Genomic DNA, 27,230 nt, shown 5'->3' with positions numbered 1-27,230 from the left:
AAATGTCAAGAGACATTTGAATCACCCTGCATATGAAAAAAGTTGGTTTACCACGCCAACTGTTCCCAATCATTCAGTTGCCAAAATATAGAAAGTTATGTATTTTACATAAATATCAAGATATTTAGACTCCCCGAAAGTGTCGCGCAGCATTTTTGCGGCCCCAAACTCAGGATAACATCGGCCGGTATCGAAGATTATATTCCAATTCTTTCGGAATGCCTAATATATGTAAGTATCTTATTACATCTCTGACCAGGTACGTTGGCTTTTGTTCCTCCTTGCACCGGTGTCAAGGTCAAATTTGAAACGTCCGAGTGCTGCCAATTGTCGCAATTTGGTTCCCACACCGAAGTACCGTTATGTTTCTTAATCGTGCACGCATGACTCCAAAGTGTTTTCCGGGCGGCTGATTTTTTATGCGAACGACGCTATAAACTCCATGTTGCACGTTGACACGACACGTACTCGATTTTTTTCCCCTCCGCGAAGCACCCCTTGCACAAAGTTAATCTTCGTAGGACTTCACTCTGTACATAAGAATGAGTTCCGCAGTTCGCGGAAACATTTGCCGTGGTGTGCGTTCGAAATCAGATGTAAACTTCCACAGATTCCAACGAAAAAAGAATGGTCGCTTTCAAGAATTCACAGATACTTTAGCACAGACATCAATAGTAAGCAAATTATCTTTTGTAATGTTTACCATTAAACAGAGAAGACAACGTCTGCACCAATATTATCCCATATTAATTTTCATTCCTTCTTCTGCTACACAGTTTTAAAAATGAAATTGTGAACATGCTGAGAGATATGCAGAGATTTGTCAATTGTTTCGATATTTTTCTTATTTCAGTTCTTGAACGTCGTATTGCATAAAACAAATATGGCAACGCCAATACATGGTAATATTATGCGGTCCACTCTGATCGGAAAAGTATATCATTTCTCAAAGGTTGTTTGAAGTCATCCATCTAACTATTATAACGGGATCCACCCCTTTACCATTTAAAATTGTCGAACTGTACCTTATCAGTAGATCTCGGATTCTTAGGTTCTGAAAAGTGTTCTTTTAGATCCTAAAATAGGCTCTAAAAATCTTACAATAGGTTCGAAAAAACTTAAAATAGGTTTTTAAAATCCTAAAAATCTTAAGTAATCTCGAAAAATCCTGAAGTAGGTTCAAGGAAACTTAAAATAGTTCAAAATTCCTGAAAAATGCTGATTAGGTATAGTCACCTGCATTGAAAATGGGACACCTATATCCATAAATACGCACTATCTTGCATAATGTTATGTTAGTTGCCTAACACTACGGCGATGGCAGAACTTACCATTGGGAATTTGCAATTCAAATCCACTCTTCGCCGTATAGTTAGGCAACAATCTTTTTTTTCATGTTCTCCACAGTCAAATTCCGCAATTTTGTCTCTGAGGATCATCTTATTTGCTGAAAATAATCTTTCAACAAAAACATAGTCAGTGGTGCAAACTTCAATGCTGAAATGTTAGTTTGGAAGGCGCGAATGCCCCAAAGTGCCGAAGTGACGCGAAAGTGAGTAAGACCACACAGATCAGACCACTTTGGATTGTACAGGTAACAGTGGCACCGGACATTTTGCTTTGTTTAGAGCTTTGAAAAATCGCCATGAACTTGGAGGAAGGGAAATCGACAGAGTACGTTTCAAACACGTTCGTCATTGAATTTTTTCGTGATCAATCAAAGCAAATGCCTCTGTGCGACATAAAAAATCCTGTAAAATCTATAAAAACCTAAAAAAAGGCTTGATTTAGGAGCATATACCAAAAATAGGTTCTAACAAGCAAAATAGTTTTTTTTAGGCACTATAAATACTTCATCAGTTGTTGAGTTTTTTACAAAACACTGATATAACTTATTATTTCTTACATACCTGTAAAGGAAAAAAATAGGTTAAAAACCGAAAATCCGACGTCTACTTATCAGTGAACTTGGAAACATCACTTACAGAGAAGCTTGATAACGTACAAGAATCGATGTTGCATTTATGTGGATTTTGTTGCCCATTTCGATAATAATACACTGTTAAGAAACTGATGGTTCATTTAACACATTATAAAGTTTTGGGGCGCCCATTCTAGCCCAGTAAACGAAGGATTTTTGTCGGAACTAATTAGGGGAAAGCTGAATTTTGGTGTATTGTCAGACCATCATAAGAGATGTATTTTCCCAAAAGTCCCCACCCCTTCTCCCGTAGCTGCCCCCTGAACATTCAATATGCAGTGTTTCATGAAAACGTCCATATCTCAAACTATTGGACATATCGGGACGTTATTTTCTTAATTTCAGTGTCAAAATTACTCTCTATAAATTTGGTCTTCTTCGTGTTTCAAATATTCACAATGGTTTTTGAGTAATTTTAAGACAAAGTGAAAAAAATGTAAATTTTTATACTTACTTCTCCCTTCTAGCAATGTATTTTCGTTACGAATAATAATATTGGAAAATTATCCTACAAAAGTTGTAGAGTATAAAATTATCTTTCATTTGATACGAATAATGACAAGCTTGTTACTAAAATGTAACCTGTAGCGAGTTTCACTCCCCTGCTCTCGCAGCGTTCCGCAATGTACATTTTTTTGCCTTCGTTTCCTGAGCTATTCGCAGAAAGAGACCAAACCTCAATATGTTTCTTATACAAGTTGTTTCAAGCCGAAGAGACTTATCAAACAAGGTGTCGCCCGATCTTCTTTTTAGCACATAAAAGAAAATTAGGCACCCCTTCCTCTTTCCAGTACCTCTTCAGTAAAGCAAGAAAATTAATTCCTCAATTCACCGCATTTTGACGATTTTGGCAACTCACGACCATGTCACCGGTTTCTTGGTGACATTTGCAAGGCAGTCAATTTTCTGTAATAATAATAATAATAATAATAAATCCTTCCCATCGATTTATGAAACTTTAGCTTGAAAATCAAGCCAAGTAGTTGTGTTCCTTGAATAAACAGTCCTTCGGTAAGGTGAGTAACCTTGACTTGCGACACGAAAAAGAAAAGGATGTCTCCATCTCACGAAGCAGCTGATGAGCCTAACCGTTACATAATCACCTTGATACTATGCTCGATATGCAAAATCAGTCAGAAATCAAAGAGCTCAGGAAAACTACTAGACCGATTAGTGATGTACGAGTACAATCTGAACGTAAATTTCCAAAGAATAATGAAATATATAACATTCGTTGATGAAAAATGAAAATGTTGCTATTCGGAAACTTAGATCGAACGTAACTGCCACACTCCAGGATGTATGCAAATAGAATAATATATCCTGAAAATACGATACTTGTATTTTTCGTAGTAATTGTAATTGTAATTTATTCTTGTTCTGTTGACTACATTGTAGATATTTCTATCTGCAGCAGTATAGAGCAGATAATCATTTGTTACATATAATATTAGCATGGTTTCAGTACAAATACATCCACTTGATTTTTATTTGAGATGCAGTATGATTAAAGTTACAAGTATATATTATTACATATCGGTTTGATTACATACATGGCACATAGCAGTTAAGGTTACAAATATATATATTACATACCCTTGATAACATATTTGGGAAGTAGATCAGCATAGTTGAGTTACAAATGTATATTACATTCACTAGATTACATATATGGTATGCATCCACTAGATTACATATATGGTATGCATATCAGCATAATTGAGTTACAAATATATATTACATACCCTTGATTACACATTTGGGATATAGATCAGCATAACTGAGTTTCAAATATATATTACATCCACTAGATTACATATATGGGATGCAGATCAGCATAATTGAGTTACAAATATATATTACATACCCTTGATTATACATTTAGGATATAGATCAGCATAATTGAGTTTCAAATATATATTACATCCACTAGATTACATATATGGGATGCATATCAGATTAATTAAGGTTTCATACATGTTGATATATTGTGTCCAATTGATTATGCACATGGGTGAGACAGAGGAAGTAGTTTTAGATATGCTGTAGAAATTCTTCTATGCTGTAGGGTGATGTTTCTAAGAGATAGTTTTTTTATTTTATTTTTGAATAACTTAAGATTTCTTTCCTCCTTTATTTCACATGGTGCTAGGTGGTATGCATGGTCGACCTTCCCCCCCCCCCCCCCCCGCCATCTCTCTCTGGAAATCGACATCATTAATTTGATTGTTGAAATAAAAGCTCTCCGCGCGTGTGTGTATATGTAAGGTTGTATGTATTTATTACACGTACGTGTGAGTGTGCGTGTAGTCGATAAAATAAATACATTCAGTTAATTAGTGTTTGGACTGAATATCATGAGAGGAAAAATAGCTCGAGAAGCGTAGTACAAAATACAGAAACCAGGTACCAACTTCCTTGTGGTCTACTTCTTAATCCAAAGAATAAATTGTTCCACGGCAGGACTCCCAGTTTTCACCATAAATTCTGTCAAAAATGTTTCCATAACTTTAAAAAAGGCCAACATTAAGGTATATAAAAAATATAATAAAATGTGAGAATGGATTTCAATGTGCGTGGAATTTGAGGGGTCTCCGTAAGGATATAATAAGAAAAGTTTGTTTAGGTTCACTTTATGTTCGGATGAGCTAATCGGGACCGAAGTCCAGTTTAAAATTGGATCCTAACCACTGTGCGATGTGCCTCCATCGGGTGTTAAACCCGATTTTTTTATATACAAGACAACAGCGTTATCTCTACGCCTTGAGAAGGTCATATTCCCACTTTTTAAAGTTATTAATTATATTATTACTTTCTGCTGCTAGTAGTTTGCAATGTAAAATAACCAATGTGGTATTTGACTGAATTAGGTTATTTTACGTCGTTTTTCTGTCACTTAAGGTTAATCGCGACGATGAGGATGAGCGATGATATGGTGAAGGAACACTTACAAAGAAGACCCATTCCCAGGCCGAGAATCGAACCCTCAGGTCCGTGGGGAGAGGTAGGCTAAGGGGGCTGAAGCCCTGTGTGTCATTCAAGACTTTTTTTTTTTTAATGATTACAAAGTCCAAGTATGCAACGAAGAAATTAACACTTTGCAGAGGTATATTTTGGTAACACACTGCTGGAATTTTCTGTTTCCCAAAGTAGTAAATACGTTTTCAAAGTTTTTCTTCGGACACGAGGGCCCGTATTTTGTTGACATTTCATCTTTCAACTGGTGCAACGTAGACATTGCTAACTAGTACAGAAATCCTGAACATCCTCCTCAGGTTTAAGAAATGTAATTTTTTGGGCCATTTTTGGTGATTTTTTTTTATTTTTCGGTCATTTTTTAAAATTTTGCTTACTTTTTAGGTCTTTTTTTAATTTTGCTTAATTTTTAGGTCATTTTTTTTTTTAAAAAAATTTGTCTCATTGCATGCTGAAACATAAGAAGTTCAATAATTTCTGTTTTGTCTGAATGTTATCTTGCGGTACTTACTCTGTGTTTAACTACCAATGCAACAAAGCCTGTCTGAAAATCGCGAACTGCAACATTGTCAAGTTTCTTATTCACAGTCCGTACAATACACCAAGGTGAAGAAGCAATTGTAAAATTGTTTGTCTTGTAATATATATACTATTTCCAATAAGCAGATTGAGTTTTGTACGAGTTTTTGGGTCATTTTTCAATTTTAGGTCATTTTACAGGATTTTTGTTGTCATTTTAAAGGTCATTTTTCAAATATTTTTAGGTCATCAAAATGCGGGCAAACCAATATTTTTAAATAGGGTAACTTCGGTGATTAACGCCACCAATTGGTCATTTCGTTCTAGAACTCATACATTTTTATTGTTAGGAACATGAAAGTTACATGTATAGGAGAATGAACTTTCCTCTATTGTGTAATAATAAAATATTGATTGCACTGTTATAATGAAAGCAATAAAATACTAAATTCTGTGTTAATGCAAAATGGCGTTATTTCCAGACCTGTCGGGTAATAACGCCATGTTCATAATTACAAGTAAAACATTCACATTATCCTAATTACAAGTAAAACATTCACATTTTCTTCACTAAACTGTACTAGGAAAAATAATTACTGTAGTAAGTTATTAGAAAAAAAAGTCTTTTTTTGTCTTTTCGCGATACCCAGTCCCTCAAAGTTCTGCGAGGAACGTGCAGCACATGCTATCTTCTATCCCTTGTTTGATGGCCGCCATAGCTTGCCTCAAGTCATCCACTGACCATTTGGCCCGTATATTTCTACATTTCCTCGCCATTTGAAAGAGGAAATTAGCCGAGAATAAATATCTGTACGCCTCGAAAGTAACTGAGCAAGGATAAACCTATTTTCGAAATCAACATTTCCTTAAATTTGAGTTTAAATTGAGTGGCGTTATACCCCGACACGATGATGGCGTTATTTCCCGAAACAACAGACTGTAGTTTAACCAACTGTTCTAAACTTACGACACCGACCATGAAAACCGTACACACATCATTCACTTACGTAATAAACGTATTGTGTACGTACAGCATTGTTAACATTTAAAATCTAATCCTACAATAGAAAAACACTCACCTTTGTCGGCGCGATGAAAATGTGGACTCTTTTTCCTCGAAACTCAACTCAAACGTCTACACTGTTCAAAGTGTTTCTCTTAAATGAAGGCTCGACAATGGCAACCGTTCTTATCAGCAATGCTGCCAGGCACCATTGTTTATGTCACAACGGTGAGTCACACCTTAACTTTACATGCGTCCATGTTTTCAGAGTTGAAACTTTGAAATGGCGTTATTTCCCGCCTGGCGTTATTCACCGAAGTTACCCTATGCTAAACTTTTTTAATCAGAAACTACGAGTCTTTAAATAAACGTAATTTCAAAATTTGTAGGATGTAAATATATAAATTGCATTAAGATAACTTTACATCCTGCAATGAAATGTTTCAGTATGCCCCCCTTCCCTCCCCCCCCCCCGCCCCTCTCCTTCCCGACGCTATTGTTTTTGGCCACTGCCTGTACATTTCTGAACGGAAAAAGCAGCAGAATATCAATGCCGAAAAGACATTGGCCTGTCCATACCACATTCTACGTCCTGGTACTTTCTCCTACTTTCGTGGAAGAGCGCCTGGTTCCTCTCCTACTTCCGGCTCCGAAAGGGGAATGGATAGAGGTCGCTCCTACTTCTCTGAATCACTGTGATACACCTCATCGCCCTCCGGTCACCCAGCCTTCCAGTGCTGACGTCAGCGTCTACTCCGATATTCCAAGTTCCGCGACGGAGGTGTAAAGGTGGCCGGACATCTTTGCCAAATACCTGTAACTTTTGTGTTACAAAAATTTGTACAGTAGAATGTACAAATATGATAAAGGGTCCTTCGCTGTTTTCATTCATTTTCTTCCACGCTCTACCTGGAATTGTTTTAATGCTTCTGCAAACGTTGACAACCACTTCGTTGCAGATAGACAATTTCCTGGTAATACTTATACACCGCACTCTGTCATAGAAAACTGTAAATATTTTTATATGGACAGCTTCTTCCTTATTCTCACTAATTACGTCTAACTCCTAGCTCAACATGGACGTGCGAAGGTGTACTGACATCTATTTAAAGTTGGCTTTCTTTTAAAAGTGCGTTCCTCTTTTTTTTTTGTTTGTAAAATTGTTAGTGTATGTGGGAAGGCTTCTGTTAACAGGCTAACAACTAATGGATTTGTGGATTTTATTTCTCCGTATTCAATGTTAGAATGCAGTAGTGGCGATTTGCTAGACAAAGCTTATTAGCACGGGGGCAAAAAGTGATAAAAAGTAGGATGGCAACTGCCCCCCCCCCCCCCTCTAATCGCCGCCACTATTATAATGGTTATACTTGCTGGTATAAGAATATTTGTACGTAGGTACACTGATGTGTCAATCTAAATATCAAACCATGCGATTACAGTCCTTGGAAATTGAGCTTTGTGGATTTTTACAAACCAGATTTCTCCTCTCCTCAGCATAAGCACATGCGCAATTTATTCATGAAATGCTCCTTAGATTTAATTGCTCCTCTATTTCTTTATTATTATTGTATTAACAGTTCAAGTTTGTGGATGAAAAAGGGATTTTTCATATGCTGAGGTAGATTCCAAACTCTGATAACACTTTCAAATCTCTGCCTAAACTACATTTTTTGGAGATTAAGACGATATTCATTGCAGTTTGTGTATCTAATGGACATCGGATTGGTAATTCGGACTCGAAATAGAATTGTATCGTTTCTGGCTATGCGCTTCAAAGAACAGATGTATGCAAGGCCCTTTTTTCTTGCACGGAGGAAATAAGTCTCAGAATAAATACAATTTTAACAACATTCTTTGAGAATCTGTCTTCACAATCATTGCAATTTTCCAGACTACAAAAAGTATATAAAGTTTGATTTTAAATCCACTTTATGCTCCGATGGGTTAATCGAGACTGGACATCGTTTTGCCCAAATATTTCTCAATGTAGACTCCTGTTCAGAAAAAGTGACACCTACTTCAACTGTCACCTTATAAAAAGTGCCACTTTATGTGACCAGGAGTGTACAATGCACAGATAGATTAACGCGGCTATGACGAACGACCTCCTTCCGCCGAGGTATCTCAGACTAGAACAATAAATCTTCAATTAATGTAATAGTAAATAAAGGTTCTTTGCTTCCGAAAATAAGCACCGGCCTGATATATCTTCAAAATGAACATAATGGATGGATCAATTTGGGAAAAACCAGACATTTCACGATTTAAGTTTCGCCACATTGTATATATATACATATATTTTTTACATATTTTATTTGTTGCTGACCTTATCCATGTTTCAACAACTGTCGGGAGTTGTAAGTTCTTTAATGCTTACAAACTTTGAAGAATCTGTGGTAGTTAGCTTGTTTTCAGTTTCAAATTGAGAAATAATTTATTCACATTTCATCTTCTAACTAACTAACTAACTCTCTAGCCTTCTTAAACCCGAAGGTTCATGGCTGCAGCAACACAGGCCTTCCATCTGTCCCTATATCGAGCAAGATCTATATACTCTTTTCCATCCCTACCGATTTCCCTTAGGTCCATCTCGACGTTGTCCCTTCATCTTCGTCTTGGCCTTCCTACAGGTCTCTTACCATCAGGTTTCCCAACAAGAATCCTGTAAACTCCTCTTTCCTCTCCCATTCGTGCCACATGGCCTGCCCACCTAAGTCTTCTTGATTTAATTATTCTAATAATGTCTGGACATGAATACAAATTATGTAGTTCTAAATTATGTAACCTTCTCCACTCACCTGTCTCCTCATCCCTTTTAGGTCCAAAGATTTTCCTAAGGATCCTATTTTCAAATACTCTCAATTTATGTTCCTCTTTCAATGTAAGGGACCAAGTTTCACACCCATATAATACTACAGGCAAAATTACTGTTTTGTATATTTTAACTTTTAGTTTCTTAGATATTAAACGAGAAGACAAAAGTTTATGAAGAGAGAAGTAACATGCATTTCCTGAATTAAGCCTACTTTTTATTTCCTCTTTAATATAATTTTCATTTGTTAATATTACTCCTAAGTATTTGAATTTGGAAACTGGTTCAAACGAGTTGTTATCAATAATTAGATTTTGATTATTACCTAACACTTGGTTTCGGCCTGTAAGCATATATTTAGTTTTCTCTTTGTTAACTTCCAAACCTATCTCTTTAGCAGTTTTGAAAAATATTTTAGCATTATTCTTAATTGTATTCACATCATCCCCCAGTAAGTCTACATCATCTGCATATGCTAACAACTGAGTCACGCCATTTAATTTTAGTCCTTCTTTAGTTTCGTTTACCTTCCTAACAGCATATTCTAAGGCAAAATTAAAGAGCAATGGAGATAATGCATCTCCTTGTTTTAACCCATCATGAATTGTAAATTTTTCAGACATATTAATACCCACACGAATTTTACTTTCTGTTTCACTGGTGCATATTTTTATCATACTAACAAGCTTCTTAGGTATTCCAAACTCTACTAATATATTATATAATTTATCTCTTTTGACCGAATCATATGCTTTTTTGAAATCAATGAATAGCTGATGGACATTTTGATTATATTCCCACTTTTTTTCAAGTGTCTGTCTGATGTGAAAAATTTGATCTGTAGTTGATCTGTTACGTTTAAATCCACATTGATAATCACCTATAATTTCATTAGCATATGGGGTTAGTCTTGTTAAAAGAATGTTAGATAATATTTTATATGTTGTTGAGAGTAGAGAAATTCCACGGTAATTATTGCAGTTCATTTTATCACCTTTTTTAAACACAGGAACAATTATGGATTCTTTCCACTGTTGAGGGATTTCTTCTTTATTCCATATTAAACAAATTAATTTATGAATTTGACATATTAATGAATTTCCACCATATTTAATTAACTCAGCTGGTATTAAATCAATGCCAGGTGCTTTGTTATTCTTTAGCCTTTTAATAGCATCTTTAACTTCAGTCAAGTTAGGTTCTGGAACTAAAGGTTCTGCTGTGTGTACTTCATTCACTTCTGATTTATCTCCTACATGGACATTTAAAAGGTCATTAAAGTAGTTCTTCCATCTATTTAGAATATCGCTTGGGTCAGCTAGAAAATCACCGTCTTTATCTTTTATCAAGTTTACTTTAGGTTGCCACCCCTTTCTAAACTCATTTACACCTTTATATAAATCTCTGATATTTTTATTTTTGCTGTTTGTTTCAAGTTCGTTAATTTTGCTTTTCAAGTAATCTCTTTTTTTACTTCTAAATGTGTGGTTAACTTCTCGCTTTATTCTATTATAATTGTTTAGATTTGTATCATCAGAGTTATTTAACCACCTAAGTCTAGCCTGATTTCTTATTTCTATTAGATTATGACATTCATTATCAAACCATGGCTTACTTTTTCTCGGTTTATGGTATCCTATACTTTCTTTAGCTGCTGATTCTATTGCATTACGTATGTGCTCCCAATTCTTATCTACGTCTTTTTCATTTATATTTTCATCATCATTTAAATCCTGCAAAACATCAAATCTATTTGACAGTTTAATTTGGTAATCTTTCTTAATTCTTTCATCAGTAAACTTTCCTGTATCAAATTTTAGAACTTTTAGATTTTGTTGCTTATGATTTATCACTGAGAGTCTTTCTCTTAATTTAGCAATTACTAAATAATGGTCACTGGCACAGTCAGCACCTCTATGTGTACGAACGTCAATTATACTAGTATGCCTTCTCTTATCAATGAGAATATGATCTATCTGATTATAATTTCATCTTCGTGGCCTCTAATTTTTCACTCTTCTCTCTATATTCCTTGCAAGAATAACCAATTAATTCCAAACCAGGAACATCTAAAAATGATCTTACAACTCCCACAGAATACCAAATCAATTACTGTAATTTAGGACGAGGTTCATAAGCCAGAATATATCACCGGTTGAAGTTATACGTTGCTAAAGACCTGAGAAGCAAACTTCATACGTTACGTTACGCGTATCTTATTTTCCCCAATGGTTTACTGTATCTACTGCCTTTATCATCTAGACATCGCTAGTGTCTCCGGCAATTCATCATGTGCATTCTTGCTTACCCGGTTATTTTCGTCAGTTGAAAAATTACATGATTTAACATTATAAGAGTTTAGCCTCTTTTCTGCACCCATGAAATATGTCTATAACATCGTAATTGGTAATTTAAACCGATGCATAATTCAAACCTCTTTTATCTTCAATTGCTGTGTCATTAGCTGTTTCTCATCCATTACACAGACAAGCACTCTGGCCCTTCAAGAATGCAAGGATGCATTGGTGCCAACTCGCAGCGTGAGCACAATTTGGCATTCTGCTGCGAATAATTTGAAAGGAATTTCGTGATTGGAACGCTGTATGCTTTTGAAGTAATGAATTGGCTATTATACTTTTGCTTTGCATTAGTTTTGGAAGGGGTGTACTGCAGGAATGATCTCAAGGAACGTTTGTAGTTTCGCCACCGTACCTACAACAATTCTACAGAAGCGGCATCATTATATTGTAGGTCTAGCTTTCGTAGCTGCATTTCACGCTGGCAGAAGGGTCATCATTATTTCATAGGTCTAGGTTTTGTTGCTGCATTTCACGCTATGTGCGATTATTTCAAATAAGATTAAGACAATCACAAAATATACAATTATAACTAATGTTAGTTAAAGAAAATATCATGCGCTTACCTTTTGGTGTCAATTCCTTACCATCTTATATTCTGTTCTTTTCCCAGTTGTTGAAAAACATTAAGAAAACCAATACTTCGAGAAGAAATCAACACAGTAATTCTCGGAAGAAACGAAAGAAGCTCCATGCCTATACTCGAAAGATTTCGTTGTCCCAAGTTTGCGAGAACAGTAACACAATATTTTAACACCAAGCTATTTCTTTGCACTGATCCAGAGCGGAACCGATTCTTGGTTCGACTCCCTCCGTTCTGCCCCCGGAAGACACTGTGCAGTCACTGTTACATAGCTTTGACCTTGAACATCCGTCTAGTGGGTCGGCAGGTCGTTGTCACTAGAGCGCGCTGGCAATGCACGGCGGACCGGTACACCGAAGAACATGTTCGTTGGAGCTTCACCACAAATCTGAACCGGTGAGCTGCCGTAAAGAGTGGAGGCGCACAGGTGGAAAACGCCAATCTCCGCCTCACAAACCAATGACTGGAAGATGTCTACGGCAGTAAAGTAACGAACCAATCAGACGCCGAGAAAAAGGCAAAAGTATAATGTGTTATATCCGCAATCGGAACAAGTCCATGCCTGCTTGTGCCCATGATTCCTTCCTTTTTTATGTATTCTGTTTTGCAGCGGCTTCTTCGTTGCTTTCTGTTCCCCCACTTTTTTACCTTTTAGATTCTCTCCTTTTTTTAGGCCTAGCGAAGCGGATGTTCGCATACATCCGTCCCACAAAATTCTTTTCTCTTCTTTACTTGCCGGTGCACCCTTTCGAAGATAGCCTTTTCCCGAGTAGGCGTTCGTAATATGCACTCCCACCACTAGAGGGATTGGAGGAGGGAATAATGAAAGGTTACCCAGCCAAGAAGGCATGGCAGTGGAATTGCAGTTATCAGGGGAACACGAAGTATGCTGCACTTCCGGGCGAATCCATCTCTTGAGGCTTTTACACAAAAGCAACATTCTCTCCCTTGACACATTGGAATGAAGTAAAGCAACGTTCAAAAAGTTGCGTGGTCATCTTGGAATTCAAACGGTCAATGGAATGACAGGATAGAAAGCCAATTGAAATAACAGTACAGCACATACCTCTCTCGCCAAGATATTTTACGTAGGCCATTGTCCCATGGTTAACTCCTGTATTGAAACAGCAGCGCTCGTGATAAATTTGCATTATGTGTTACTCAGAGAATGTTTCTTATGCAAAATTTGGCACAACTACATTCCTGTCTCTTTTATACAGTGTTACCCGCATTATTTCTATTCTGGCGATCCCTCTACCACTAAACGTTTAATAAATGCAGAGTTTGCATCCCGAAGGGTTTAGTGGTGCAGATCCCACTTTAAACAGTAGATTCAGTTCAGCCTATCTGAGCATAAAGCTTACAAGGCGATTCTTCCCGAAGCATCTAACCAGGACCGTAGTCAGGCAGGGGCCAGGGGGGCTCAGGCACTGCAGTCAGCTCCCTTGACATTAGGTAAAACTATTTTGTATAATTTGTTTACAGTGAAGAGTGACAATGCAGACAGCAGATATTATTTTGCTCACACCTTGGTGAAGCAAGTATGTAGAAGATTCTCTTCTCTAGACTTTAGAAAGTTCTTTCATTTGGGACCCTCTTTATCTGCACCTTCGCTACCCCTTTAGACAAAAATATACGATTTTGTCGTCGTCTTCGACATTTCTTCCACATGCGTCAAAAGGTCAACAGCTCCCAAGTTTTGGGAACGATGGGGAGTTTTATTGCTTCGCCCGGGGGCACTATTATTGAATATTGTGCATTTTTCTTGCATGATATACGTAAATACGTATCTGTATGATGTGTGGAGTATGTAGTAAGGGATGATTTCAGTAGCAGTCAATTAACACTTCAAGAGATGTTTTAGAAGATGGAAGATAGTAAACTGTAGTATCTGTATGATACACACAAACACATATATAATTACTTTCATTTAGGTAATACTGACAAACTTTTGAAAAACGGACTTGGTTTACAGAGCCCCCTGGAAAGCAATTCTAACTACGGGCCTATATCTAACGTCACAAATACTTTTAGTTCCAGGGCCGGATTAAGACGAAATTGGGCCTGATGCTTGAAATCTTCGGTGAACAATAAACACAACGACGTTATAGTTACGTCACAGGGCAAAGAATAGTAGTAACTGTATAATAAGGAACAATGTGTCTAGGCCTCCGAAAATGGGGCTCCAAATTTCATCCTAAGATTTATTTTCAGGTTAATATAGCAAAAGCAAACTGTTCAGCTTTCGGAAAATTCTCGTCTGTTTTCATCTGGGCCTATTTCAGGAATGGGCCTAATCCTGCAGCATCAATAGCACCCATCTTAATCCCATTATAGCCCCATTATAGCCCCATATAAGGTAGGTTAGTTCAGAATATTCAATCAGCAAAGTCAAGTGAAAGTCCTCGATTTTCTGAAGAAGAATAGTGTTATAATTTTAACAGTCTTGTGCTATTAATTTTCCATTATACATTAACTTACATTGAATTATCATTGGAAAGTTTTAATTGAAAAATAGACCTCCAAAAGTTTATCCAATTCCAATCGACATCACTCAAAATTCCAACCCCACTTCTATGCATTTGAACTTCCTCTGACCTTGTCGTACTACGGAAAGTAGGCCTACGTCTAATTAGGTTAATTTTATGATGCTTAAGTGAAGATTCAGTGATGTGCCTAGGAGTTTGAAAGCAGTTACATTCCCCCATTGTATCAAATATTGAATGTAGTGTTCAGCTTAATGTTGACTATTACATCAATAGAATTATTTTGAGTTCGTTTTGAGTCCACTAATCGGAACTGGACCTACAGTTTAAAGTGGGTATCGAACCCGCTGGAGGCGCATAGTGGTTCATTACATATCATAGTTGTATACGTGACTTTTGTGTTGTATGAGACATATATTTTTAAATATATGATAGTGATATCAGTCTGTATAGAGTTACGTTTAAAAGTAACTGAATTACAATCATTTTACTTTAAAAATAACTCAGTTACCGTTACTTCAAAAAGTAACTAAGTTACTCTCTCTTACAGTCACTTAATTCGATAAGCCATAACTCTTAGAACGTGTTTCATGCACGAACCTTTCTTTTTTTTTAAACTTTTTGGAGGGCCTCTCAGATGGCGTAGCGGCAACGTCGTCGCCATGTAATACAATGGCTCCCGGGTTCGGTAGCCGGTGTTGGCACATAATGGTTTGGATTCCACTTTAAACTATAGGTTCAGTCCCGATTTGCCTATCTATGCACGAAGTGAACTTAAATAACAAAAACTCTAAAAAGCTTTTAATTAGCCATATAAAATTATTTATTAAATTAAATTATGATAAATCTCATATGTTTAAATATGAAAGTATAGAGGTGAGAAAATACAAAGCAATCCCTTCTACTTGAATAAAATTATGTGCATAATTTTTTAGCAAACAATAATGTTATGTTATTCATTGCCAACGGGGAAAAACAAGTGAGTCACAGTTACTCCAAAAAATTAACTTTCTTTGATTAATTGAGTTATGCACAAAAAGGCTAATCGGGACTGGACCTATAGTTTAAAGTGAGATCCGAATCAGTATGTGCCTTAACTGGATATCAAAGTACAAAGTTTCATTTCATGTAATGCCAGTAATTTTCTTGTTACTGCATTAATTCTAAGCACTGGGTAGTATATATATGCATGTGTGGCCGCGGCGCTATGACGCCAGGATTTCCGGGTAGTTCGAATCCCGACCTTCATGTTCTTTGTGAGTGTCCCCTCATCAATTTCATCTTTTTATCACTCATTCTCATCGTCGCAATTAACCAAAAGTGGCAGAAAAGCGACACTTGACAACAAAACTCATAAAATCAAATCATGTATATGTGTTGGGGGGAGGTCACTCTGGCACGTGTGTAGAAAACGCCAGGAAAAAATAATCTGCCCAGTCATTTCCCCTGAAGCCTGCAACTTTCGTGAACAATGCCTCGAGGTTCATGGTTCGACAATCACAACGTTTTCTGGAAGTCAGATAAGTTCTGCTAGGACGTCCTTTCTCACTTTGTCAAGCCATTGCACAACCTACCTCCTGCGATCTTCCTCCATTCCAGAACGAAAGAATATCATATTCCTCATCTTCTTCCTTGTGTTACTTAACCGGACGGACGAATTACGTTTCTTACCATGATTCCTATAATGTGGCTCTAAGGTATAAAAGGGATTTCGGCGCAGCACATCGGCATCATTTACAACCCACAGCTACGTTTTTCATTGCTAACTTATCATGGAACTCAAGGTAAGTCATTTCGTTTTCATTCTTAGCTGTCTCGGTGTCTATTTCATCATTTTCATCTAATCACCACTTATTACTAACGTCATCGTCGTCATTGGACAGAAGAGGTGTAAAATAACATAGATGAAAATAATTTTATTCTCATTTTTGATCTGATTATGTTGGATTATCCAGTGAAATAATATATTAAATATTATTCGTGTAATTATCCAATCCTTGCATCATGCCCATATTTTCACATTATGTTGTTGTTCAGTTTTGCTGTAAGGTCATTGTATGCACAGATAGGCTCTTTGGGACTGGACCTACAGTTTTAAGTGGGATCCGAACCACTGTGCCTCCACCTATATGTGGATACTCGTCTGGGGTATTTGATGAATACAATCAGAAGAATGCCGTTCATATTGGCAACACGGGGGCAGGATTACATTGTAAACAGTTGGTTTCATTGCCCACGCTCCATCCACTTGCTTTCGGTTGAAAATTCGACGACAGGGTTACAGGGTTAAACTGTAAATCGAATTTCATGACTTTTACTGCAATTTCCACTGTGAAAGATTTCTAAACGTAAAAATCTAATGAGAAATCAAAGATCAGAAAGGCACAGCCAATATGCACGAAAAATCCTATAAATGAAAAATAATTAGCTATAATAATATAGTTCCTTCTTGTCTGTACTGAATAATAAGGTAAATGATTTGTACTTGCGTTAAAACACTACTCTCGGACTATACATCAAAGCCTATAACACTTGCTATGAAAGGGAGATTCTTACAGAGAGAAAAAAAATGTTTGGACTAACCAAAAAATAGTTTCTCGTAACCAAATATTGGTATAAATAGGCAACAAAGGTTTGTTCATCAGGGCCCAATTATTATAGTAATCGAGCACATTTTCTTAAGAGTTATCAGAAAATTTAGCAAAAATTACCAAATTTAGATAATGCTACCACTTTTTGTTTTGTTTATTGTTGCTTAAAAGCTTAACCAAACGTGTTTTTCTAATTGGAAAAAATGCGTTTTTTCTCTGTATATTGCCCCGTTTGCGTGTTATTTTGCAAAATATTGTATGCATTCTTAGAATTGTTTTAAATTTTATTTATTGGTAAAATACCTTTCACGCTCCACAAATGATAAATGAACATGATAAATTAACAATTTCTTTGACTAGGCTGTCAAGAAACTTCATGTAACATTTCACATTTGTAATTGTGTATGTCTTTTATGAAAGCATTGCTCTTCACTTTATGAAAACTTGACACTTCTCAACATCATTATTTGCAGGGTAAGCAAAATTTGTGTTTTTTTCTCCAAAGAAACAAAAAGAGTTTTTTCTTGTTTTAAACATGTTTTAAACAGTGTTCTAAATAAGAACCGAAAAAACAGGTTTTAAACAAATAAAACGTTTAAAAACATAATGCCAAGAAGACTTATTTTCTAACAATAATACTTGTAATTAATAAGGGATATGTTAATCATCCAAGGAAGGGCTGTGTTCCTAGTTATAAAAAAAAACGCTTGACTAACTTTTTAAAATACATATTTACGTTAGTCTTAAATCTCGCTTGTAGGCAGTTCGAGAAGCTTCAACTAATCCATAGTTGCCAGGCCCCACTGAGTCCACGTGATAGCTAATGTGTTTTTTTTATTATTTTTTTTAAACACATTTTATCGCGAATGCAACTAAATATTGACATTAGCAACTATGTGTGGTGTGTTAAGTGAGGAACAAAACTGTTTCATCCATATACTGTTCAATTTTAAAAATGTTTTAAACACTTGTAAAAAAAAGAGCCAGGAGTTTTAAACATGGCCCACATGTATTCATCACGATATGTTTCTTCGTTAATTCCTCATACATTTACAGCCACTGAACAGATTTCTATGCACAATAAACAAAATGACACGGATTTAATATTGAATGAAAAGACAAAGTTACAAAACACACAAATAACCACAAACTATGAAACATCAAGTATCAAACTGTGCTTTAAACAAGACTGAAAAGAAAACATGTTTAAAACACTTGGTTTTAAACAATTGTGAAGAAACAAAGCCGTGTGTTTTAAACGTTTAAAACAAGTTGTTTAAAACACTTTTGTTTTAAACATGCCAACCCTGATTATTTGAGAAATCTGTACGTTTTATATATTAAAAACGTAACAGTGGTTGCAACAAAGGTTCAGTGACGTGCACTGAGGAGAAGCTAGTCTAGCAGAGATAGATCAATCAATCTCACATCTCTAATTATTTTCAAATCACAATATTTATTGTCTTGTTAAAGCCACAGTTCATATGCAACACTTCCTTTTTTCACGTGCTTCTGTCACTCGGTGCAATCCGCGGCCAAAGCTGGCCTAGCTCGCTCTTCCTCCGCATCACCAGTTCCAGGTAGAAACGGCCGCCCGAAGGAAAAGGGAAGATTTCTGCCTCTACCTCCCTTGCCACTCGCCCCCCACTGCAATGGTTGAAAGCTCGTGCTATCAGGTCCTCCAGTCTATCTCCTATAGGAGAGATAGGGGATTGGTTTCTCTTCGATTTCTTTGTAAATCCTCTAAAGTACTTAAGGGAACATTTTCTGCAGTACTTATGTTCTCTGTATTTACACCACAACTTTTTACACGTTGTACAATATGTATGTATAATATGGTATGAAATTTTATTATTTATGAAATGGGAACGTGTTATGTGCAGACGATACGATAATGTTATGCTTTATTTCTTTCTTTTCTTTTCTTTTTCAAATATGGAATATATAATGATTAAATTACAAATATTTGCTCAGGCTCTCCCTCGCTCTCGTTTTAGTAGTGTCTTGTTTAAATATACTAATCTCTTGGCCTCTAACGGATGTATTTATTTGGGCAAGACAACGCGCGTTCATATTGTTGTTGGTTTGGTTTATTTTACTTCGCTTCTCTGCCACATTTGGGTATCGCGAAAGTGAGGATGAGTGATGATATGATGAAATGATGAAGGTACCTCGAACAATCCAGGCCAGGGTTCGAACCCGTCATGATCGCGCATTCTTGTTCCTATCTGTGGTACTCTGCAGTGAATAATGAAATAATTTGGAATGAAAAATGTATCTCAGAACTCAAAAAGCCAAATGAATATTATTGAAGAAAGAAGTGTGTTTTGTTACCTGTTTTGTTTCTATGCATAAAGTGGACTTAAAACACCAAATCAACCAACCGTGGGGGAGTGGTTATCACAGCTCGCCACGACACCAGGAGTTCCGGGTTCGAACTCCGACCTGGCATGGGTGTTGTTTGTGTTTGTCCCTTCATTAATATTATCGTATCATCTTCGCAATTAACCAAATGTGAGAAAAAAGCGACGCTAAGTAACAAAAATCAAATCAAATCATTGATTGATTGCTTGCTTTGGTTTATTTTACTTCGCTTTTCGCCAATTTTGGCTAATCGCGAAGATGATACGATAAAATTGATGAAGGGACACACACAAAGAATACCCATGGCGAAGCCAAAATTTGAACCCTGGATCTCTGGCTTAGTAGTCAAATCAAATCGTGTTTTATTCTCGAATGGGGGTGGGGGTTACGTTTACTTTTTTTAGTACTCATTCATCATTTTGCAATCTTTTCCTTTTATAGACGTTCTATTTTTTCGGAATACTGGACCCTAAAGGGGGAGGGGTATGACCCACACCAACCCCCCTTGAGCACGTCACTGATTGTTACCCCAAGTGTCGACGTCACCGCACGTCACTGCAAAGGTTTCCTAATGATGATGGTACGAAACCAACCGTTTGAGCACCACAGGTTTGCATGGCCCTTATTGCCCACACTAAGTTATGCCTTTCTTCTTTGCAGATTTTATTCTTGGCGTTACTCGCTGTTGCCTGCTCTTCGGAACAAATCCAGAAGGAAGAGTGGAGTGATGAAGCAAACAGCGTCGGATCTATTGAATCTGAGACGAAGCAACCTCCAAGCAGCGTAGAGACTGAAACTGGCGAACAGGACAGCAAACAGAATCCATCCGATAAGCTCCAAACGTCCGAAACGCACGGCTTCAATAATGTATTCGGTTTCCACCACCAACCGTTCGGAATACATACCCATGGTCATTACTATTCGCCTGTGCCCATCTTTTACGGACAGAAGTATCTGCACGATAGCGGCTTCTACTACGCACACGCCTTTCCGTACATGCTGTATGGATGGTACCCTAAGTATAAGCATATTGCATATGGTCACATCATGCATGCACCACTTCATTATCCGGGGCATGTAGGAATGGGTTTCTATCCGTTTGGAGTCCCTATTCCGCCATTCCCACATCATCATCATTTTGGTGTTGGTAAGTACCAGGTTGTTTACTAATTTCTAAATAGAACAAGAGTAAATCTTAAAAATTCAAGTAAGGCATTTTAACATGGTTACCTATACACATTCATTCTTCTTTGTTCTTCTCTAGCAGCCTTTCTTTTTCCACACGATTTTTTTTATTTCTAGATTTTCCTACCTTTTATGTTAAAGTTCATATTACACGTTTGCAAAATACTTAGAATGTCTCAACATTTCCTAGCAGATTTAGATTTTGCAAGCAGTCGTATTATGTGTAGACTTCAGCACACTTAAATTAATATATCTTTGTGAGGTTTCTCTTGTCCAGACAAGTTCTTGCAGACATTGCTTCAACATTTGATGTCTTTCGCACGTCTGTATAGTGGGGAGGCAAATGGTATATATTTGCCTTCCGTGGGATTTTTGTGGTACAATAATGGGAGTTAGTTTTTCTGAAAGGTATTGACACGAGAAAAACGAATATGGATGTTGCCAGTCCCAAAAATTGTGCAGGGGGTGGGAGGGGGGATTCAAAATGGCCGACAACTTGTTTCACCGAAACAGCAATATCTTCATTTATACGACTACAACAGATTTTCAAAGCTTTAAATACTTCTTGATGCAGTTTATACAATTACTAAAATATTGCGAATAATATAAATGAACCTGTTAGCCTCTAACGGATTGCTTAATATAGCTCTTCTGGTTTTCGTTGAAGGGTTACTTTCTGTTACAGAGTATAAAAAATATTTTGGAATGAAACAAAATATTCATTGTGTAACTTTCATTATTTTATTTTATTTAATTACGCCATCATCATAAATTTTAGATACAAGGACAGAAAAACTCCATGGCATCATCATATTGATCTATTTGTTTGTTACCGAAAACACAATGGTATGAATTACAATGGTTGATCAAATGAAAAGGTACAAAACGACACTGTCGGTGTAAATGAATACTTTATTCAAAGTATCCTCCATAGGCCTGAGCACATTGATCCCATTGATGAACGAGCGGAATGATTCCTTTTTCCCAGAATTCCTTTGGCCGTGACGCGACCCAGTCCTTCACAGCGTCCTTGAGTTCATCGTTCGAGGTGAAGCGCTTTCCTTTGAGATGCTTTTTCAGGGGACCAAACACATGGAAGTCACAGGGGGATAAGTCTGGACTGTAGGGTGGATGGTCTAGCTGCTCCCACTTGAACCTGGCCAGTTCCGCGTGTGTGACCCTGGAGACGTGTGGACGTGCGTTATCATGGAGCAGAACCACACCCTCCGTGAGCAGCCCCGGTCGTTCGTCTTCCTCGTAAACGTTCACCATCCGGCGATGAATATCGGCCGGTTTAACACCTTCCGCTGTCAGAAAACGGATAACGCCTCGCTGCTCCTCAACAGTCGAATTTGCCAATGTTAACGCCATCCTGTCCGAACATGGACTGCTACGTCACTAAGACGGCGCTCTGTTTCGGAGCCTCTGCTCCCTCCTGCGCATGCGCGTTCCCCTGCATGCTCCGATGCCGCGTGGCGACTCCAATCGCACCTCTACATATCACGCTACGTTCTCCCATCGCGGCATCGGTATTATATAAACGATTCAGTTGTTACGACGTTTCGTACCTTTTCATTTGATCAACCCTTGTAAATATTATAATAATCTGTTTCAGAAGATCATTACTACAAAGCGTTTGAAAACAGGAGGTCATCCAAATAAAAATAATGTAAAATAATAATTACACTTATTAATCAGTTTCACTGTCTTCATATGAACTATTACCTCAATTCCGGTTAAAACAGTTATTTACATCATTGTCGGGGTCCACACATTCACACATGTCAGTGCATGGAAAGCCATGACGTCTGCATTTACATACAAGTGTTGAACATCTACTCTTTTTGCATGAACATTTCACTAGCTCCAGAATGGCCTGTGGGGCGGGTTGCATCGTCGTCATCTGGGGTAGGTCTTTCCCACCCATAACCAGCATCTGGCTGTGGAATCTTCGGATTCGCAACATCATTTCGCCATACCATGGCTTGATAATGTGCTCTTAATATAGCATAGCGAAGAGCTGACTGTGTTGGTGGCATTTTCTCTGATTCGGCAATTTTCTTTTGAAACAAGGTAAACTGGACAGCTCCAACATCTGATTTTGCAGAGTTTGGCATGTAAAGTTTACAAACAAAACGTTCTAACGCATCAAAAATACCATTAGATGATGTTGCATCCAATCCCAAGTTTGCAAAAGCTTACAAAATACGACTGGCACTATTAATGTATTCTTCACTAGCAATATCTTCTGTTGCAGTATGTAATATCTTTGCTATGAGCCATGACTTCATTTCCTTAACACCTAGATTGTCTTTCATTGATGAAAAATTAGTATATGTTCAATCTCTGATGCAGTAACAGGGGCTGTAGAGATATTGGGTGCACTGATATCAGGACATCGTAGTACATGTGTCACATTATTTGCCCAGCATGGCAAATTGTATCTAATGTCGATAGCGTTACCATCTTCAGGGTTGATTGCTGTATTGAGCTTTATCTGAGGGCTTCATTTTCACTTTTAGCAATAGCATCACTCTGGCTTGTTTGAGCATGATCAACCGACAGTTACCTGAGGGAATTTGCACGTGTCTGACCACCATTACAGAAGAAGCATTAATCTTTGTTGAATGGAATGCAATGCGAACGTGTTAGTCTTGGTGTGCTGCTTTCCGTCACAGTTGATGTTTGCTGGATTTGGCTTTCATAGCGCTTTTTCATACGCTCCAATTTTCCCTTGTGAGTGACATCTTGATAACAACTTCGGTGCCATGATGGTCTGTTGTCTGCCAGCATGGCAGCAGTCATTCCACATAGACGAATATTAGATGATACATACTTCACGTTTTCGTATTCAGCATTCTCTTGCACACTTTGTAAAACCTTTTCATGTGTGGTGGGGTTTGTGATAAGTCCTTGGGTTAATTTCTGTTGACATATTATACACAGTGGATAGTTGATTTCCATTTTCAGCCTCGTTTCTGGTTCACTGAGATCCATCTGAAAAAGAAAGTGTTTTTTGTATTTAATTATGCATAACATGAGCTTGTTAAAGCTTTTTTAAAATAAATATGTAGCGTTACCGCTAGTTTTTACACAATTCTCATTTTTTCTAATAATCGTAGAAACTGCATCAAGAAGTATTTAAAGCTTTGAAAATTTGTTGTAGTCGTATAAATGATGAAGATATTGCTGTTTCGGTGAAACGAGTTGTCGGCCATTTTGAATCCCCCCTCCTGCCCCCCTGCACAATTTTTGGGACTGGCAACATATTCATTTTCCCTGTGCCAATACCTTTCAGAAAAACTAACTCCCATTATTGTACCACAAAAATCCCACGGGAAACTACATGCTCCCCCACTAGTAGCTAAAATGCTGATATCTTATGGTTTTACTTTATACGTAATTGCCCTTGCGTTTGTCCATTACTTACGAGTCAAAATACTATTTTATTGCTTCAATCTGCTCTCCTTTTTTCTTAATTCTATTTATAAATTTTCTCCAATTATTTTGTGACATCTTCAATCTAAAAAAAATACATAACGAAAACATAAATATTATAAACCACACGCCATTTTTAATATACGCAATACTCGTAAAGCGATACACACCGCGAGCCTATGGTTATGTTATACATTTTTAAGATATGTGTAATTAATGCTAATGTTAGTCATTTAGCTTCATAAATATTGTCTTCTCCAGGTCCAGTCCTTCCTATGCCATATGGTCTTCACAAACCCATGGTTCCATACCCACTGAAAGTTCATTATCACGGTTGAGTCCAGAGACTAGACAACGTAGAGACATTCGCATCTTGCGAATTTAATACAATTCTTCAGTATTCATCAAACGACATTATGGCTTAGCAGCAGAACTGCGTTCAAAGTTTTCAAGAAACTAACGAATCATGTGTCCTGTTACTAGCCAATTCATGAACAGAAGAGGAGAATGTGATATCATTGGACGCTTTGTAGTTCGATCGAATCAAGCCATGACTGTTACACTCCTTAAGCTTCCATACCAAAGATGTGCATAACGAGATAATAAATTATCATTATACATTTTTAATTCAAGTATAATTACACCTTTTTAACTGTTTCTATATTAAGTACATTTCCCACAGCCCACAGGCATATCTTCAAAAGAAGAAAAGAAAGTAGAACAACAGGTAATCACCAATAAAAACAATAAACAATTGGGAAATGGGATGGAACCCTAAAATTATTACACATCATTAACGTTACGTATGGTAGTGGTTCTCAACCTTTTTGAGCGAATGTTCTTCGGGAAGTTGCATACATATGTTCATGTACTCTAAGTTACCATCAGTGTTTAAAAAGTTGAAATATATTATCAAGTACACGCCATGCCAAGTAAAGGGTTCCAACCGCATCATTATATTTTAATACATGATAGTAATGTTTGTGAAATAAACGGAAATGTTCTGATAATATTTCTGGATTAATCGCCTTTGACTCATTGAAATTATTAATAAAAAGAGACTAATGAGATACCTGTTAATCAGTTGTGAAGAGTTACAGATTATTTTATTGTTCAATTTCATGAGAGATAATACATGTGGCAAATTCTTGAAATTCTACGATTTTATCGTAAAAATTGAAGCACGTAATAGCACAATATAGACTGTCGATATTATTGACGTAACAAAAAAAATAACAACCGTTAATGAAAATAATAGTTCTGTCTGACTCTCTTATAGACGTCTTGTTACACGTCTATAGGTATATAGACGTCTTGTTACACGTCTATAGGTAGAGTAAGGTAGTACAGTGGGATCCATGAGCATTACCGTGCAAATTGTCCATTACCATCTTCGTGCACTTTATTTGACCCAGTAAGAGCTTCAAGAATGAAAAGAAAACTCAAAACAAGCTGTTGACAACTTCTGCACCAGCATACATAAAAATCCATCGCTTAAAAACACATAGGATGTAAGAGAAAAATTAATTAAAATAGTCATGGACAATTTGCACGGTAATACTCATGGATCCCACTGTCCTGTGTGCATGGAATTGTTTAAACCTGTTCACTTCCACACCTGAACGATTTAGCAATTGACATTAAATGGGATGAACTGATGAAATATTACAGAACAACGTCCTAAAGAGATTCGATGCAGAACCCTTTGATTTTAAAGTCCTTTACAATAACCAGCGGTTCAACTGCTTCACAGGAACATCCCTCAACTCATTTTGAACCCAATTGTAGGGTCTCCAGGACACACTGTATTCTACAATCTGTTATTGTGGCCTGTATAAAATATATAACCGTTTTGTGTTAGTGTATAAAATATGGTTTTTACGTTCAGTTCAGTGTGTGTCCTGGATTGGCAAGTGAGAAGTATAACATTCCTTACCCAATGCACCTACAATATAAGTAGGCTCTCATTTTATTGTTGAAATTCGTAATCTACTCAGTGTCTTAATTTGTAATTAGATTAAATTGTAATGACTGATCAGAAGTGCTTTCCAACTACTCTGTGACTATAGAATAGAAACGGAACCAAATATTATATAAAAGCTTCAAGACTGAAGAAAGAAGAAAAAAAGACAGCAAAAAGTACTGGAATGTCGAGAGTAAATACTTCAGAATTTTTGGAGCGAGCCTTAAAGGTACTTCCATTCATTGTAAATACCGCAGCGTCGTCTTTCTCCTTGCTTAGAACCACGAAATTAAATTGCTGTTCTTCGACACTGTCATTGCTATTCCGGTAAGTTCTAACGAATGTACAATTTTTCCACTCGCACACAAAAAACTTGGACAGAGATAAAAAGTTGAAGAGTCAGGTTACCGATGAAACGTAAAATTGAAGATAGTTACGCTCCGAGGCACAGAATATGCAAGACAGTACAAAAACCAGACATTTTACTGTCTGCAGCTGTACCCCATAGACCCTGACCTAGTTAGTTGAAAAAACTCAAGGACGACAGACGTATCCGGCTGCAATTGCGGTCAAAGACCGCCACTTTCACGTCCGTGCACGTGACGTAATCAACATGGCCGCTATTCATGTGTGTTAAAAATAGCCCGGAAAACCGGCTTGGCATCTTTAGGAGAAGATATCATGAATGGGCGAGAGGGTGTACGTGTGTGTGCGTGTAAGTGTCCAGCATATGTATCACTCGAACGTGAGCGGCAATGGTGAAATAGCCTAATCCTTGTCGAGATTTTTGTGTTACAAATCCTCCACCAGATGGCAGAGGTAGAAGAAGTGCATTTTTTTTACGGTTCCGTAACTGCTTCATTCGACCTGTTTGCGTTATTCACGGTGTGTGCGTCTGCATGATAGTTCAAAAATATCGACAGGTTTAGATTAAATGACTTTAGGTAGACTTGTGAGTCTACAAAAGGGTGA

At 37.1% G+C, this 27,230-nt stretch overlaps 2 protein-coding genes across 2 annotated transcripts in view; one reads left to right on the top strand and one right to left on the bottom strand.

Annotated features, from left to right (window-relative positions):
• LOC145990025 (uncharacterized) overlaps positions 1-12,456 on the bottom strand; it is a 133,112-nt gene extending 120,656 nt beyond the window's left edge. Inside the window, exon 1 of the mRNA XM_083125652.1 lies at positions 12,215-12,456. The gene's annotated coding sequence lies outside the window, so the exon portion shown is untranslated. The remainder of the gene's footprint in view (positions 1-12,214) is intronic.
• A 4,000-nt stretch (positions 12,457-16,456) lies between these two features.
• Positions 16,457-24,962, top strand: LOC145990345 (uncharacterized). Its single transcript, XM_083126038.1, has 3 exons — positions 16,457-16,501; positions 20,333-20,819; positions 24,557-24,962. The coding sequence occupies exons 1-3, from the start codon at positions 16,490-16,492 to the stop codon at positions 24,631-24,633; spliced, it is 576 nt and encodes a 191-aa protein (XP_082982164.1). The 5' UTR covers positions 16,457-16,489; the 3' UTR covers positions 24,634-24,962.
• The last annotated feature ends 2,268 nt before the right edge of the window (positions 24,963-27,230 follow it).

Source organism: Lepisma saccharinum, chromosome 7 (genome assembly GCF_977018435.1).
Source record: "Lepisma saccharinum chromosome 7, izLepSacc3.1, whole genome shotgun sequence".
Lineage (NCBI taxonomy): Eukaryota > Metazoa > Arthropoda > Insecta > Zygentoma > Lepismatidae > Lepisma > Lepisma saccharinum.
This window is presented reverse-complemented; position numbering and strand designations above follow the sequence as displayed.